Source organism: Scyliorhinus canicula, chromosome 13, assembly GCF_902713615.1.
Source record: "Scyliorhinus canicula chromosome 13, sScyCan1.1, whole genome shotgun sequence".
Classification (NCBI taxonomy): domain Eukaryota; kingdom Metazoa; phylum Chordata; class Chondrichthyes; order Carcharhiniformes; family Scyliorhinidae; genus Scyliorhinus; species Scyliorhinus canicula.
In genome coordinates, this window is record NC_052158.1 from 20,160,984 (window position 1) to 20,177,426 (window position 16,443).

Here is a 16,443-nt window from a genome sequence, read left to right on the forward strand (position 1 = left end):
TCTGAAAGACAAGCAACAAAGAGGTTAAAAGGTAACAGCACAGCTATGTGGTGGTGTTAATAGGTGTATATGTAAATGCAAGGAGCATGGTAAATAAATCCATTGAGCTGAGGGCACAGATAGCAGATTGCCAAATCTAGAGCTTCTCGGTCATTCAGAAGAATACTGTACAGGCCAAGATAAAAGCAGAAAAAAAAGCTTATGACAGTCACAAAAGACTTAATACTGCAGAAAGCCTCAGAGTATAGAAAGTGCATGGGATGAAGAAAAAATTGAAATGAGAAAAACAAAGAGAGGAGATGAAAAAAGATTGGCGCGTGAAATCAAATTAAATTTTAAGATGTTTCACCAATATGTGAAGAGCAGGAGGCGGGCACGATAGCATCATTTGAGATGAATCTAGACAGATATATGAGCAGGCGGGGAACAGAGGGAAGTAGATCCTTGGAAAATAGGCGACAGGTTTAGATAAAGGATCTGGATCGGTGCAGGCTGGGAGGGCCGAAGGGCCTGTTCCTGTGCTGTAATTTTCTTTGTTTTTTTGTTCTTTGATAACGAAGGGAAAGGTAGGGCCTATCAGAAATGGTAACTTGTGTGTTGATTCAGAAGAAGTGTGCAGCGTTCTCAATGAGTATTTTGTCTCTGTGTTCACTAAGGAGAGGGATGATTGAGAAATTCTAGTTAAAGAGGAGGATTGCAAAATATTAGGTACTGCAGGCACAGAGAGAGGGGAGGTACTGGAGTAACTGGCATCCTTGTTGGTGAATAAATCACCAGAACCAGATGACTTATATCCCAGGCTGTTGAAGGAAGCCAGGGAGGAAATAGCAAATGCTCCGAGGATCATTTTCCAATATTCACAAACAGACGAGGTACCAGAAGACTGGAGGTCTACGAATATTGCACCGTTATGTAAATTGGGTGCAGAGGACAGGCCAGAAAACTATATGGTGGTCAGTCTGAGAGGGGTAGAGGAAGTGAGGGACCTATGAGTGCATGTCCACAGGACCTTGAAGATGGCAGGACAGGTCAACAAGGTGATCAATAAAGCATATAAATGGTTTCCTTTGTTGGTTGAGGTACTGAATACAAAAGCAGGCATGTAACAATGGAACTGTACAAAATGCTGGTTAGGCCATGGCTGGGGTTTTGTGCACAGTTCTGGTCACCATATTACAGGAAGGACATAATTGCTCTGGAGAGGGTGCAGAGGAGATTGATAAGAATGTTGCCAGAGTTTGAAAATTGCAGCTACGAAGAGAGATTGTACAGACTCCGATTGTTTTCCTCAGAATGGCAGAGGTTAAGGAGTGACCTCATTGTGATGTACAAAACTGAGGAGCCTAGACAGGAAAGATCTGGGGCGGGTCGGAGAATCGCCGGGGCGGGGCGGTGTGAATCTCTCCCCCGCCGGCTGCCGAATTCTCCGGCTGCCGGGGGCGGGAATTGTGCCGTGCCGGTCGGCGACCGCTGGCAGCGTGCCCCCCCCCCCCAACGATTCTTCGGCCCACGGTGGGCCGAGTGGCTGCCTGTTTTCGGCCAGTCCCGCCGGCGTAAATTAGAATAGGTACTTACACGCGGGAACTGGCTGCGCGGGCGGCCTCCGGGGTCCTCGGGGGGCGGGGGGGGGGGGGGGGGGAGGCGCAGGGGGATCTGGTCCTGGGAGGTGTCCCCACGATGTACTGGCCCGCGATCGGGGCCCGCCGATCCACGGATGGGCCTGTGTCGTGGGGGCACTCTATTCTTCCGCGATGGCCGACGTGGAGATGATCCCCCCCCTGCGCATGCGCTGGGATGACGCCAGCACACGCTGGTGCTCCCGTGCATGCGCCAACCTCGTGCTGGCCAGCGGAGACCCTTCGGTGCCGGTTGGCATGGCGCCAAGCTCCATCCCCGCGCAAACCACTCCGCCGCCGGCCTAGCCCCTGAAGGTGCGGAGGATTCCACACCTTTGGGGAGGCCCGATGCCAGAGTGGTTCACACCACTCCTCAGCGCCGGAGTTGCCCGCCCCGCCGATTACCACAGAATTCTGCCCCTGTTTCCCCGAAGGGTTAAGTATCAGGTGGCACAGATTGGTAGAAGGATTAGAGGGCACATGAGGAAAAAAATTTTCATCCAGAGGGTGGAGGGCGACTGGAATTCACGGCCTAAGTAGGTGGTTGAGGCTGAAATACTCGATTCATTTATTAAGTACCTGAATCTGCATCTGAAACCTGCACATTTACTGACCTGGTGCTGAAAATGGTATTAAGATTAAAATGAGTGGTTAATTTCTTTTTTTCTCTTTTTCTGGCCAGTGCAAACGTAATGGACAGAATGGCCTTTTATCGCACCATAACCTTTGTATGGCTCTATGTAGGCCAGACCAGACTGAGGTAGGGGGAGGCAGATTCCCTTTTCCGAAGGCCATCCGTGAAATGTTGGGTTGTGACAATTGATAGCTTTAATGCCATTTTCTGAGGTTCCATGTTAATTATGTGTTCTATTCATCAGGCATTCCACCAGAGCAGAGCACAATCATTGTTGCAGCTATCGCAGCATTGGTGTTTTCTGCAGTAGCTTTTATTGGATTAATGCTTCTTTGCTGCTTGAAGAGACGGTCCAGGCAGGGTATGTGTCAATAGATCTAATAAACATTAAGAATGCACATAAATATTAATTCATAGTTTCCTCTCAGTGACATTTAAACAAATTTTCTGCTTACTGAATCGAGATTAAGAGACAAATCAACTTCACCCCATCCCTTTGCCCTGCAAAGTGTAATTATCATAGAATCCCTTCAGTGCGTAAGGAGGCCATTTGGCCCATCGAGTCTGAACCGACCCTCCAAACCGAGCGCCCTACCTCGGCCCATTCCCTAGCGTGGGATTCCCTGATGGTAATGCCATTGAATATCAAGTGGTGACGGTTTTGATTCTCTCTTGTTGGAGATTGTTGTTGCCTGGCACTTGTGTGGCGTGAATAGAACTTGCCACTTGTCAGCCCAAGCTTGGATGTTGTCCGGGTTTTGCTGCAGCTGAACATGGGCAGGTTCAGTAACTGAGGAGTCGCAAATGGTGCTGCACATTGTGCGATCATCAGCGAACATCCCCACTTCTGACCTTTTGGCAGAAGGTAGATCATTGGTAAAGCAGCTGAAGATGGTTGGCTCGAGGTATAATATCCCACATGCGACCTACGGGGTGGGGATGATTGTCTTCCCCGTGTTCCTTGTGGAATACGGGCTCCCCCCACTAGGGGTTGCGCATCTCAATAATCATTATCTATATATAAGGTCGACCAGTAAGGCAGGTTAGAAACTGGCAGGGATTTACCGGTTAGTGTACATATTGTTTGTATAAATAAAACTTTGTTTCTTATTGTACTCTGTGTGGACTCCCCATGTCCTTATTAAACTAGGGCGCTATTCTCATGTGGAACTCCTGCAGCGATTTTCTGCATCCGAGATGAATGGTCCCCCACTTCCAGAAACATCCTCATCTGTGTCAGGTATGACTCCACCCAGTGGAGATGTTACATAAACCGGTCACCCAGTCTACATTTCGTCTTCCCTGTGTGGAAATTATGGATGCCAAACCTTAACTCAGTTTCTCCCTCCACAGATGCTGTCAGACGTATCGAATGTTACCAGTATTTTCTGGTTTTCATTCAGATTTTCCAGTATCTGTGTTATTTAATTTTTGAATTTGGAGCTCCTTTCTAACGTGTATGTTTTAGGCTCTGACCATTTGGACAATCTTGTACGCTGGAGTGTTAAATTTTCCATCCAGGATAAGACCTATTTTAGTGCCTGTAAGCGTCCACAGTTATGATCTATTTCCAGCCATTAGAACAGGCTTCACTGGCAAACAGTCTAATTTGGATAGAGCAATTGAGAATCAGTAGAACATAGAACATACAGTGCAGAAGGAGGCCATTCGGTCCATCGAGTCTGCACCGATCCACTTAAGCCCTCACTTCCACCCTATCCCCATAACCCAATAACCCCTCCTAACCTTTTTGGACCCTCAGGGAAATTTATCATGGCCAATCCACCTAACCTGCACGTCTTTGGACTGCGGGAGGAAACCGGAGCACCCGGAGGAAACCCACGCACACACGGGGAGAACGTGCAGACTCCGCACAGACAGTGACCCAGCGGGGAATCGAACCTGGGACCCTGGCGCTGTGAAGCCACAGTGCTAGCCACTTGTGCTACCGTGCTGCCCAGTACTTGCCCCATATTATTCAGAACGATATAAATTTTAGGCCTCGCGATCAGTAGAGTGATATAGCAGGCTAGGCCTGCTTCTGCAGTGGACTTTGCTTAAAAGGGAGCCTCATCCATTGCTGACGTACATAGGGAAAGGGTGATGGCATATCCTCCATTTCATTCTCTGGGCGAGGGGCGTCATTAGTGGTGCACCTTATAAAATTGGCTCTGAAATGTAAATTGTGTCCAGAAATTCTGAATGACGTGATATGTTGTTTTGGGCTCTCATCGGTGCCTCTGGTGAAAGTCAGCTCATTGAGTTTCTTCAATCTACTGCTCTAATGCGTTGTATCTAATGTCATTGATGAGTAGTTAGTTTACCCCAAGACTGCGATACCAGTAACACCTGCAGCACGTCCAACCCAGAGATCACCATTGTAACCAGTTATGCACTGTCCAGATGCTGTGTGTACAATTCACTTTCTCTTATGTAGTATTGTTATAAGGTAGGTTAAACTGGATGCTAAATAGCTTTAATTATTGTTCCTTTCCTTGTAGCCCCAGCGAACTATGGCAGACATGCGTTTATGATCCTGTTGTTTAGTAACATCGTGTCGCTTGTTGCCATTGTTGTTGCTCTCACTTCCTGGATAGCAATGAAAGGTATGTGTTCAGAAAAAATGATTTATTTATGTGAAAATAATCAGTTAAGGTGAGGCGAGCTAGTATTCTGCAGGGTAAATTCAAAAAAGAATGAGCAGCTTAGTCAATACATGGTGGTCTGTAAAAAGCAGCTTACTGTGGTCCTGGCCCACATAACCCTCTGCGAAGTGCAGGTACATCTCTTGGATTCTGTCGGCTGATGACCCTGTTTTTAGTGTTAGCCTTGGTCTTCGCCACGCTGAATAATCAGACACACCAGCAGAGATCTCTGTGGCTCCTTAGTTCCTGTCATTGTGTCGACACATTTGCCCCTAATAATGGTTGTGGTGAATGTGATTCACACTATATATAGTTGCCAATATCACTCCATGTATATATGTTCGTTATCTACCCGTTGTAAGTTGAATGCTGTATATAGTTGCCAATATAACTCCGTGTATATATATTCACTATCCACCATTGTAAGTGCAGTTGCACCACCCGACCACCAGGGGGAGTCGCTCTGGGAGTACGCGAGAGTTTGTACTGGGCTCCTCCCTTGGCTCTGCCCAGGACTCCTCCCCCTGGGACCGATGTATAAAGATCAGTGCCTTAGAGCCAGCCTGCCAGTTCATCTGAAGTTCAACGATGAATAGGCTGGCTCTGTTGTAAGTGTATTAAAGCCTCTGTTCAGATCCAACTACACGAGTTCGCTGAATTAATGGTTCCATCAATGGTAACATCAGAATATCAGCAAGAACACTTGTCAACATATCCATTCCTAGTAACAATATTATCAGAATATCAACATGTACACTCCTACTAACGATTATATCACAATACCAGCATGCACATTCCTGGTAAGAACAATATCACAATATCAGCACATACACATCACTGGGTTTGTAGCCTGGAATTCCCTACCTAAAAGCTCACAGCTCCCTCAGAATAAGGGCAACAGCATTTCTAGTCGAAGAGCCAACACGGTGGCGCAGTGGGTTAACCCTGCTGCCTCACGGCGCCGAGGTCCCAGGTTCGATCCCAGCTCTGGGTCCATGTGGAGTTTACACATTATCCCCGTGTTTGCGTGGGTTTTGCCCCCATAACCCAAAGATGTGCAGGCTAGGTGGATTGACCACGCTAAAAAAAAAGGAATGGGGAATTAATATCCGAGCCAGTGTTGGACAAAAACATTTGTGCACCTCTTAGTCTGCCATTAGATGAGACTAACTCCCATTATTTTGGATCTATTGTACAGGTACTGCCTCGGTGTCGGCGATGGCTTTAATCTTTGTGGTTGGCCTGCTAGTTTTGGCTCTGGCATTCGCCATACAACTTTGGAGCTTGGAACATCAATGCACTACAGCATTTTTGAAATGTGCAGGTAAAAAAACACTTTCTTTATCCGACAAAGTTCCAATCCTAAAAATGAAACTGCACCACTAAATCATTGTGTGGTTTGCACTTGACAGCTTTTCGTGGTTTACTTGATGCAAGTTTTGACACATGTCCCTCTATTGTGATCGCCATCTCAATCGTCATCCTAGTACAAGAAATTCAGCAAAACAGTGAGTATACTGCAAACTTTTCATTACTCTTCAGAACATTTCTTTTTTCTTTGTTCCCTTTTTTAATTTAGAGTACCCAATTATTATTTTTTCCCAATTAAGGGGCAATTTAGCATGGCTAATCTACCAATCCTGCACATCTTTGGGTGTGGGGGTGAGACCCACGCAGACACAGGGAGAATGTGCAAACTCCACACGGACAGTGACCCGGGGCCGGGATCAAGCCCAGATCGTTAGCGCCGTGGGCAGCAATGCTAACCACTGTGCCACCATGCCTCCCAACTCTTCATAACATTTGAATCCTCTTCTGTGTTACCTGTCTGTTTTCAGTAAGTTTCTCCATTAAATGGCTGAACCATGTAGAATAAATAGGAAGGCTCCAGGTTTGTGTTGAGTAAGTAAGTCTCAATGGGGGCAATAGCAGGGCGGATACAATTAAACTTCGGTGCCCCCTTCTCCCACTCCACCCTCTTCCAACCCAAATTAGGGAGGGTAAAATTAGCGGTATTCCCAATCCTGATGGCCATTCAGTGACATTCTGGGAAGATAATTTCATAGCGCATTGAAGTCAATGGAGAATAAAATTGAGGTATTTTGTTCACTGCGATCGGTTTCCTGGCAGCTCTCATTGTGAAGGTATTAAACTCAGTTCTGTCTTTTAATGAATGGTTCCCTGTTCCTCACTCAACTTCAATGAACAGGGGCTGGATTCTCCGACCCCCCCCCCCCCCCCCCCCGCCCCCCGCCGGGTCGGAGAATTGGCGGGGGGGGGGGGGTGCCGACGTGAATCCCGCCCTCGCCGGCCACCAAATTCTCCGGCACCGGAGATTCGGCGGGGGCGGGAATCGTGCAGCGCCAGTCGGCGCCCCCCCCCTCCCCCCGGCGATTCTCCGGCCCGCAATGGGCCGAAGTCCCTCTGCTGTAATGCCGGTCCCACCAGCGTAAATTAAACCACCTCCCTTACCGGCGGGACAGGTCTGGGGTCCTGGGGGGGGTGGCGTGGGGCGATCTGGCCCCGGGGGGGGTGTGCTCCCACGGTGGCTTGGCCTGTGATCGGGGCCAACCGCGGGAGCACTCTTTTCCTTCTGCGTTGGCCATCGCGGAATTGGTTCCCTCATCCAAAGCATCGTGGCACAGTGGTTAGCACTGCTACCTCACAGCGGGCGGGAGCCGGGCAATTCCTGCCTTGGGTGACTGTCTGTGTGGAGTTTGCACGTTCTCCTCATGTCTACATGGGTTTCCTCAGGGTGCTCCAGTTGCCTCCCACAGTCCAAAGTTTAGGTGGATTGGCCATGCTAAAATTGCCTCATAGTATCCAAAAGGTGGGGTTATGGGGATAGGGTGGGGTGTGGGCCTAGGTAGGGTGGTCTTTCAGAGTGTCGGTACCGAATGGCCTCAGTCTGCACTGTCTATTCTATTGATGTATCTTGTGAATAGCTGGGGCCCAAGCACTGATCCCACCAGTCACTCCCTGCCACTTAAAAAAAAAACGTTTACTCTTACGCTCTGGTTCCTGTCTGCTAACCAATTCTAAATCCATGACAATATATCACCCACTCCCATTGCACTTTTCTTTCGCACACTAAGCTCTTCAGTAGGACTTTATGAAAAGCTTTCTGAAAATCTAAATACACCATACCCACTGGTTCACCCCTATCTATTCTACTAGTTACATCCCAAAAAGAAATTGACCATCCACCTTGCAGATGGCAGACAATTTGGGGAGTCAGGGTTTTCTGCAGGGTTCGTAGCTTTGGTCACCTAGCTTAGTTTTCCTGTGTATCTGTTACAGCTCTGTGTCAATATTTGTTTGGAAACACTCCTTTATACACCTTGGGATGTTTTACTATGCTTAAGTTTCTGTATAAATGCAAATCGGAAAGGGAGATATTCTGTGTGAATTAACTCATTGCATTCGTTGTTGTACATTTTCAGATCAAGGTTGCCATGCTGTCTATTTAACTTGGTGGATAGTGGGCTCAATACTGATCATCTTTCTTATCATCCTGTCGATAGCCTCTGCAATATGGTGTCGTGAGTATCAAATCAATCCAAGGATTTACCAGTCTAGTCACATTCTAAGGAGTTCATTTATAATGAAAGCTTTAACCAGTGATTTTTGCCATCACCTATATCTTTCAAATGGAAAATTGCAAAAGAAACCTCATGAGTACACTACTCATTTTCACATCTTTGTGTATAAGGTAAAGGCTGAAAGCATAGGCAGGTTGCACTGACTTGGTAATGTAGTTGTGTGCAGCAATGTGAGTGAGCAGAACCTGAAGGAGAAATGTCTCCGGGGACCTGATTGAAGTGAATGAGATTCCTAACTGGTTCCCAAATCTCTCCACCACTGGGATTTTCCTCATGTCATGTATGGGCTGTGGACAATCTGATAGTGATTGAAGTGATTAGTTTAAAAAAAAAAATTTAGATTACCCAATTATTTTTTCTTTCCAATTAAGGGGCAATTTAGCATGGCCAATCCACCTACTCTGCACATTTTTGGGTTGTGGGGGCGAAACCCACGCAGACACGGGTAGAATGTGCAAACTCCACACGGACAGTGACCCAGAGCCGGGATCGAACCTGGGACCTCAGCGCCGTGAGGCAGCTGTGCTAACCACTAGGCCACCGTGCTGCCCTTTGAAGCGATTACTTAATAGTTCTCTAAGCATTGTCTCACGTGGCTGCCAGCCTCGTAGCTGGTGACATAGGTGGGACTTGATAGAACATAGAACACACAGTGCTGAAGGAGGCCATTCGGCCCATCGAGTCTGCACCGACCCACTTAAGCCCTCACTTCCACCCCATCCCCATAACCCAATAACCCCTCCTAACCTTTTTTTTGGGGTCACTAAGGGCGATTTATCATGATCAATCCACCTAACCTGCACGTCTTTGGACTGGGGGAGGAAACCGGAGCACCCGGAGGAAACCCACGCAGACACGGGGAGAACGTGCAGACTCCACACAGACAGTGACCCAGCGGGGAATCGAACCTGGGACATTGGCCCAGGCGCTGTGAAGCCATAGTGCTATCCACTTGTGCTACCATGCTGCATGAATTCTAATGTAGCGAACGTGCAACATTCCTTTAAGGTGCACGTTCTGTGTTGTGAAGAGAAGATTTAGAAGAGATGTCAGGAAGTATTTAATTCACACAGGAAGTTCAACCTTCGGAACCTGTGGTGGTACAACTAGGAGATTTACGGTACCTATCTGCCATTGGTGTAGAGCACTCGCTGCCCATTGGCTCAGGTCGGTCATGTGCCTCTCTGCTGATTGGTTGAGGCTAGTCATGTGAAGTAGTCCCGCCTACGAGGCGGTGTATAAGAACCAGTACGACCCGGCAGTCGGCCTTTCTCTGTAAGTTTTTTTTTTATAAATGTTTTTATTCAGTTTTCGTATTTTATATTGAACAAATTACAAATTGTTAGGAGAGAGAAAAAAAAAACAAACAAAAACAAACACGCAAAAATTAACACACATATTTACAGGTAAGCATCTTCGTAGTAGTAACTGCGCCCCCCCCCCCCCCTCCCCCCCTCAACATGTTTATTTAGCTTGGTTTTGGGCCTTAGCTAGCCATCGAACCCCCGTAACGAACCTGTAGCCCCCCCCCCCCCCCCTCCCGCTACCTTCCCCCGACTATTCTTCCTCTTGTACATTGGCCACAAATAGGTCCCGGAACAGTCGCATGAATGGCTCCCACGTTCTGTGGAAGCCGTCGTCCGACCCTCGGATGGCAAATTTGATTTTCTCCATTTGGAGAGATTCCGAGAGGTCGGACAGCCAGTCCGCAGCTCTGGGCGGTGCTGCTGACCGCCAGCCAAACAGGATTCTACGGCGGGCGATCAGGGAGGCAAAGGCAAGGGCATCCGCCCTCCTCCCCAGGAATAGATCTGGCTGTTCTGAAACCCCGAAGACCGCCACTATCGGGCATGGCTCCACCCTCACTCCCACCACTTTGGACATTACCTCGAAGAAGGCTGTCCAGTACTCCACGAGTCTGGGGCAGGACCAGAACATGTGGGCGTGGTTGGCCGGGCCTCTTTGGCACCGTTCACATCTGTCTTCCACCTCCGGGAAGAACCTACTCATACGGGTTCTTGTTAAGTGGGCTCTATGTACCACTTTTAGTTGCGTCAGGCTGAGCCTTGCGCACGTGGAGGTGGAGTTGACCCTATGCAGTGCTTCGCTCCAGAGTCCCCACCCGATCTCCATCCCCAGGTCGTCCTCCCATTTCCTCCTTGTTGCGTCCAGTACGGTGTCGTCCCTATCTACCAGTCGGTCATACATGTCACTACAGTTCCCTTTCTCTAGGATACTTGCGTCCAGTAGGTCTTCCAGTAGTGTCTGTCGTGGCGGTTGTGGGTACGTCCTTGTCTCCTTTCGTAGGAAGTTTTTGAGCTGCAGGTACCGTAGCTCGTTCCCCCCAGCTAGCTGAAATTTCTCTGTCAGTTCGTCCAGTGTTGCGATCCTGTCGTCCGTGTACAGGTCCCTGACTGACAGTGTCCCCCCGTCCTGCCTCCACCTTTTGAAGGTGGCGTCGGTCAGTGCTGGTTTGAACCTATGGTTGTTGCAGATGGGAGCCCTGTTCGACATTTTGGTCAGGCCAAGTTGCTGCCGCAGTTGGTTCCAGGATTGGAGGGTGGCTGTCACCACTGGGCTGCTGGAGTGTTTTTTGGGTGGGGATGGGAGTGCTGCCGTGGCGAGGGCCCGGAGGGAGGTTCCCATGCAGGAGGCCTCCTCCGCACGCACCCACTCAGCTTCTGGCTCCTGGATCCATCCCCTTACTCGCTCGGCTGTTGCTGCCCAGTGGTAGAATTGTAGATTCGGGAGGGCTAACCCTCCCCTGGTTTTTGTTTTTTGTAAGACCTTCTTTGGGATCCTAGCATTTTTACCCCCCCATACGAACGCCATGATGAGTTTGTCCAGCGCTTTGAAAAAGGCCTTGGGGATGTAGATCGGAATGGATCTAAACAGGAAGAGGAACCTGGGCAGTACGTTCATTTGATCGTCTGAACTCTCCCCGCGAGGGAGAGCGGGAGTGTGTTCCATCTTTGCAGGTCCTTTTTAACTTCCTCCGTCAGGCTGGTGAGGTTCCATTTGTGGATCCCTTTCCAGTCATGGGCTATTTGGATCCCCAGGTAGCGGAATTTATGTCGGGCTTGTTTGAACGGCAGCCCCTTTAGTGCTGCCCCCCCCCCTTGCGGGTGTAATGGGAAGATCTCACTTTTGCTCATGTTGAGTTTGTAGCCCGAGAAGGCTCCAAACTCTTTCAGGAGCGCGATGATTCCGTCCATGCTGCTTTGTGGGTCCGAGATATAGAGGAGCAGATCATCCGCATAGAGTGAGACTCTGTGCTCTCTACCTCCCCTTCGGATCCCCCTCCAATTTTTTGCTGCCCTGAGCGCGATTGCTAGCGGTTCGATTGCTAGTGCGAACAGCAGCGGGGACAGTGGGCATCCTTGTCTGGTGCCCCTGTGCAGCTGGAAGTATTGGGAGTTGGTATTGTTGGTCTGTACACTCGCCATGGGAGCGTTGTACAGGAGCTTTACCCAAGCGGTGAACCCTGTTCCAAGCCCGAACCGCTCCAGTACCTCTATGAGGTATTTCCATTCGACTCTGTCGAAGGCCTTTTCTGCGTCCAGGGAGACGATCACCTCTTGTGTTCTCTCCCCGGAGGGGGTCATTATCACGTTCAGCAGGCGCCTGATGTTCGCGGTCAGCTGTCTACCTTTGACAAAGCCCGTCTGGTCCTCTGTGACCACCTCAGGTACACAGTCTTCTAGCCTTTTGGCTAGGATTTTGGCCAGTATTTTGGCGTCTGCGTTCAGCAGAGATATGGGTCTGTATGACCCACATTCCGTTGGGTCTTTGTCTTTCTTAGGTATCAGCGAGATTGAGGCCTGTGCTAACGTGCTTTCTCTGTAAGTTGACTGCCGGGCACACAACTAGTTGATTAAAGCCTGATATATGGAACTTCTTCACGACTCGAGTCCAATTGATGGTACATCAGAGCCATTACCAGGAAGAGATGGATGGGCATGGCTGGTTTATGTAAATAAATTCCCTCAATGGGCAAGTGGTAGGGTTGTAGGATCCTGGGATGATGAGATCAAATGTGCCGAAGGCTTTTTCTAGACAGCCTCTCTTATGACAACACTGACACAGATACACACACATATATGCATGCATACACAGACATGCGCAGTCTGCGCACACACAATGGTTAGTGTAGTGGAGGGGGGTCCTCGTGGATGGGAGCAATTATCAGAACTTGGGAAATGAGCCCTCACAATAAATATTTGGAAAACATGGTATGCTGGAATGTGGAAATATCAGTCTCGGTTGAAAGATTGGATTCAGAGCATAATTCTTATGATTCAAGTCCCAAAGTGATTTTTGCCAGGGAGACTCAACATTTTGTGAGCGGATTTATAAAGAGTGAGCAGTCTCTCTACTTTGACTCCCCAGTGAGCATTAGAAGTCTGCAGCCGGACTCTCTGTTCTCTGAGCTCAGGAAGTTCTATCCCGCTAAAATCCCAGCCCAGGTTTACACAGCTTCCTGATTGGCATTGTGTGAAAACACCCCTGACGTTATTCCTGAGGGACCAGATGAGAAGATTGGTAGTCTCCATTGATGGCTTAGTCTTTTCACATTGTCCCGTGGAAATGTCCAAAACCTACTTCAGAGGCAAATCTGAGGCCATTGTAACTTTTAACAGTTCTGGTGATGAAACAGACACCAAGTCTCATAATATTCTGGCAGGTGTCTGGATTTTACAAAGGATCATTTTATTCATTATAGGCAGAAATAAAGATGGAAACAATGGGGCCGAAAACAATGGTGCCGAAAACCATCAAGAACAGCAAGTATGTTATTATCAATGTAGATTTCTACAATGTTCTTAATTAATATACCACACAGACACACGCACATGTGGGCAGCATGGCAGCACAGTGGTTAGCACTGTTGCTTCACAGCTCCAGGATCCCAGGTTTGATTCCCGGCTCGGGTCACTGTCTGTGCGGAGTCTGCACGTTCTCCTTGTGTCTACGTGGGTTTCCTCCGGGTGCTCCGGTTTGCTCCCACAAGTCCCGAAAGATTATGGGGCGGGATTCTCCCATTGGGCGGCTAAGTGCCGACGCCGGAGTAAAAACAGGAGTGTTTTACTCCAGCGTCGGCGCCCGTTCCGGGACCCCATTCTGCGGCCCACAGGGGGGCTAGGATGGTGCTGGAGAATTAAGCCACTCCAGCTGCCGAGCCCGGCCTGAACCCAGAGCCGCGGGGTCCGTCCATGCGCAGTTGGGCTGGCGCCAACCAACGCATGCGCAGTGGCCTGCTTCCCCGCGCCGGCCCCGATGCCAAATGGCGCAGGGCTACAGAAGCCGGCGCGGAGGAAAGGAGGCCGGGGGCAGAGAGGCTGGCCCTCCGATCGGTGGGCCCTGATTGCGGGCCATGCCATTATGGAGGCCCCCCCCCTTCTCCGCACAGGCCGCCCCCAGACTCTTCAAGGCTGAGGTCCCGCTGGCTCAGAGGATGTTAGAACGGCACCGGCGGGACTTGGCTTTTTGGTGATGGCCGCTCGGCCCATCCGGGCTGGAGAATTGGCGCGCCGGCCCGGGCCGGAGAGTCGGCGCATACCCTGACTAACGCGGCGCCGACAGGGCGCTGATTTTCCGCACTCCGGAGGATTGCGTCCCGGTCTTGGGGCGGCGTGTTGCGATTTCTGCGGTGCCGCGCCGATTCCCTGACCCAGCAGGGGGGTCGGAGAATTCCGCCCATGCTGTTAGGTAATTTGGACATTGTGAATTCCACTCCGTGTACCCGTGAACAGGCGCCGGAATGTGGCGACTAGGGACTTCTCACAGTAACTTCATTGCAGTGTTAATGTAAGCCTACTTGTGACAATAAAGATTATTATTATTATTAAAAATGAGGGCGTCTTCCCACTGAGCAGAGTTTCACAATCTCCCCCCGGTGAGTTTGGAACTGGTGCTGACCGTAACATTTTTTGATGGCCTTCCAACTGGGCTCCCGCCTGTGGCCTCTTCAACTTTATGATTGGACAGGCGAGGCCTCGGCTGGTTGGACTGCCCTTGCCTCAATTGAGGCCCTCAAGGGGCTAATCACTAGACCACTTCGAGCAGTTTTGCTCCGGTCTCCATTTTCAGGCTGGTGGGAGGACTTCATGGTTTTATAAAATTCATTCACTTTTACGGGATGTGGGTTTCACAGGCCAGACCAGCATTTATTGCCCATCCCTAATTTCCCTTGAGAAAGGCGTGATGAACTGCCTTCTTGAACCACTGCAGTCCATGAGATGTAGGTACACCTGCAGTGCTGTCAGGGAGAGTTCCAGGATTTTGACCCAGTGATAGTGAAGGACCAGCGATACATTTCCAAATCAGGATGTCAGGATGTTGCGTGACTTGTAGGGGAACCTCCAGGTGGTGATGTTCCCAGGTATCTAGATGAGAGGGTGGGGCCTCCACCAGCAGTATATCATTTAACACGGGCTGCCCCCTCAAAGGTTCTGACTCCTGGGGGCTCCCTCCACCTCTGCCTCTCGGCCAAAACCCCCAACCCCCCCTCGGCCTACTTCTCTCAGCCTTGCCTTCCATCTCTGCCCCAAGATCTCCATACATACCTGGCCCAGGAATCCCAGGCCTTGGTGCTGAGGACTGCTTGCAGCCCCAGTCCTGGCCATTGTAGCTTCCAGCACTGCAGGGACGAGAGAGTTGTTGGCCTATCAGATTGACCATAGCTCTCTAAGGCAGGGCTTCCTACCAAGTGGAGTGTAAAAGGCCTGCCTCAAGCCAATTAATGCCTGTTGGAGCGTTAAATGGCTGCGGAGCAGGCAGTAACGGTAGGGATGTGTTCTACACTGACACTTGGATGGTAGAAAGGGAAACTCTCCCACTCAAAAAATCCTGACCACTATTTATAATGTAATTTACATATACATACACAGATCAGAAGTAACATTTGGCCTCTGGGCTATTTTTTTATGGTGGTGCATAAATGTTTGTTGGATTTCTTTTGGTGTATAGTATTGATTATTATTTCATTGTTTCTGCGCCGAGACATATCAGCCCTTTAACTTATGGGCTTACTATAATCAGGACATTTTCTTCCAGTTTGTATCAGGCTCAGCAGATTATTGTTTACTTTGATCTATTCACATAATTAAATGTTTTCTCCCTCATTTTTCTCTCTCTTCTCTCTCTCTGCTACTCTGTCTCTCTTTGTCTGTTTATTACTGTCTCGTTGTACTATCCACATGTCTTCATTTGTCTATGTTTCCATTGTTTGTATGTGAATGTTTAATCATTGCAAATAATTAATGTGTTTCATTCATTATAGGCTGGCAGAGAATTGGAACCATTGAATATTCCAGATCCAAATTGAGAACTTGAATCTTCACACTCTTAGAAGATGCAAGATTGTAGCAATTTTCTAATTTATTACTACCAGCAACAAGCTTTTTAGGTCACAATAAAAAATTGACTTAATTATTTCTTAGGGACGGACTGACTGAATTCTGTCATATCAAGAACTACCATGTTAATCAAACACTCAGCTCAAGAAACAAGCTGTTCTCTGTGTAAGGAACTTTTTAAATCCTTGCCTGTTCCCTGTTTCTTTTTTTAAAATTTCTGTCCTGCAACACTGCAGATTTTGTTTTAAACTGTAGACTTTGGTCAAACTGGAAACAGCCCTGGTCTAATGTACTGCCTCAGGCCTCTCCCTTGATGCTCTGGCATAGCCCGTGATGTCGTTTTGATGGAGTTCGCTAGCAACTAATCAACTCCATTGTAATCCTGGGGCTAAGCAGATCCTCGCTGTGGATTGGTGCTTTTTATTCTGGCATGCCCTGCTGGGTGACTCTGTGGGCTGGATTCTCCGTTTGAGAGACCGTGGGCTCATGTCGGGGTGGGAACAGTGATGTTTCACGCCTGAAAGAATTTTTTTTTTTTAAATTTAGATTACCCAATTATTTTTTCCAATTAAGGGGCAATTTAGCGTG

The 16,443-nt window shown here is 48.8% G+C and overlaps 1 protein-coding gene across 5 annotated transcripts in view; it reads left to right on the forward strand.

Moving 5' to 3' along the window:
- Positions 1-15,933, forward strand: part of LOC119975688 (HEPACAM family member 2-like) — an 89,727-nt gene extending 73,794 nt beyond the window's left edge. For 3 of the 5 annotated variants that reach the window (XM_038815473.1, XM_038815475.1, XM_038815474.1), the window contains exons 5-12: positions 2,495-2,611; positions 3,401-3,490; positions 4,752-4,856; positions 6,094-6,219; positions 6,308-6,403; positions 8,339-8,437; positions 13,221-13,285; positions 15,780-15,933. In XM_038815473.1, the coding sequence (XP_038671401.1) occupies positions 2,495-2,611; positions 3,401-3,490; positions 4,752-4,856; positions 6,094-6,219; positions 6,308-6,403; positions 8,339-8,437; positions 13,221-13,285; positions 15,780-15,824 (743 nt within the window). In that variant the 3' untranslated portion in view covers positions 15,825-15,933. The remainder of the gene's footprint in view (positions 1-2,494; positions 2,612-3,400; positions 3,491-4,751; positions 4,857-6,093; positions 6,220-6,307; positions 6,404-8,338; positions 8,438-13,220; positions 13,286-15,779) is intronic. The other 2 variants (XM_038815476.1, XM_038815477.1) reach the window with 2 other exon arrangements.
- Positions 15,934-16,443: the final 510 nt, after the last annotated feature.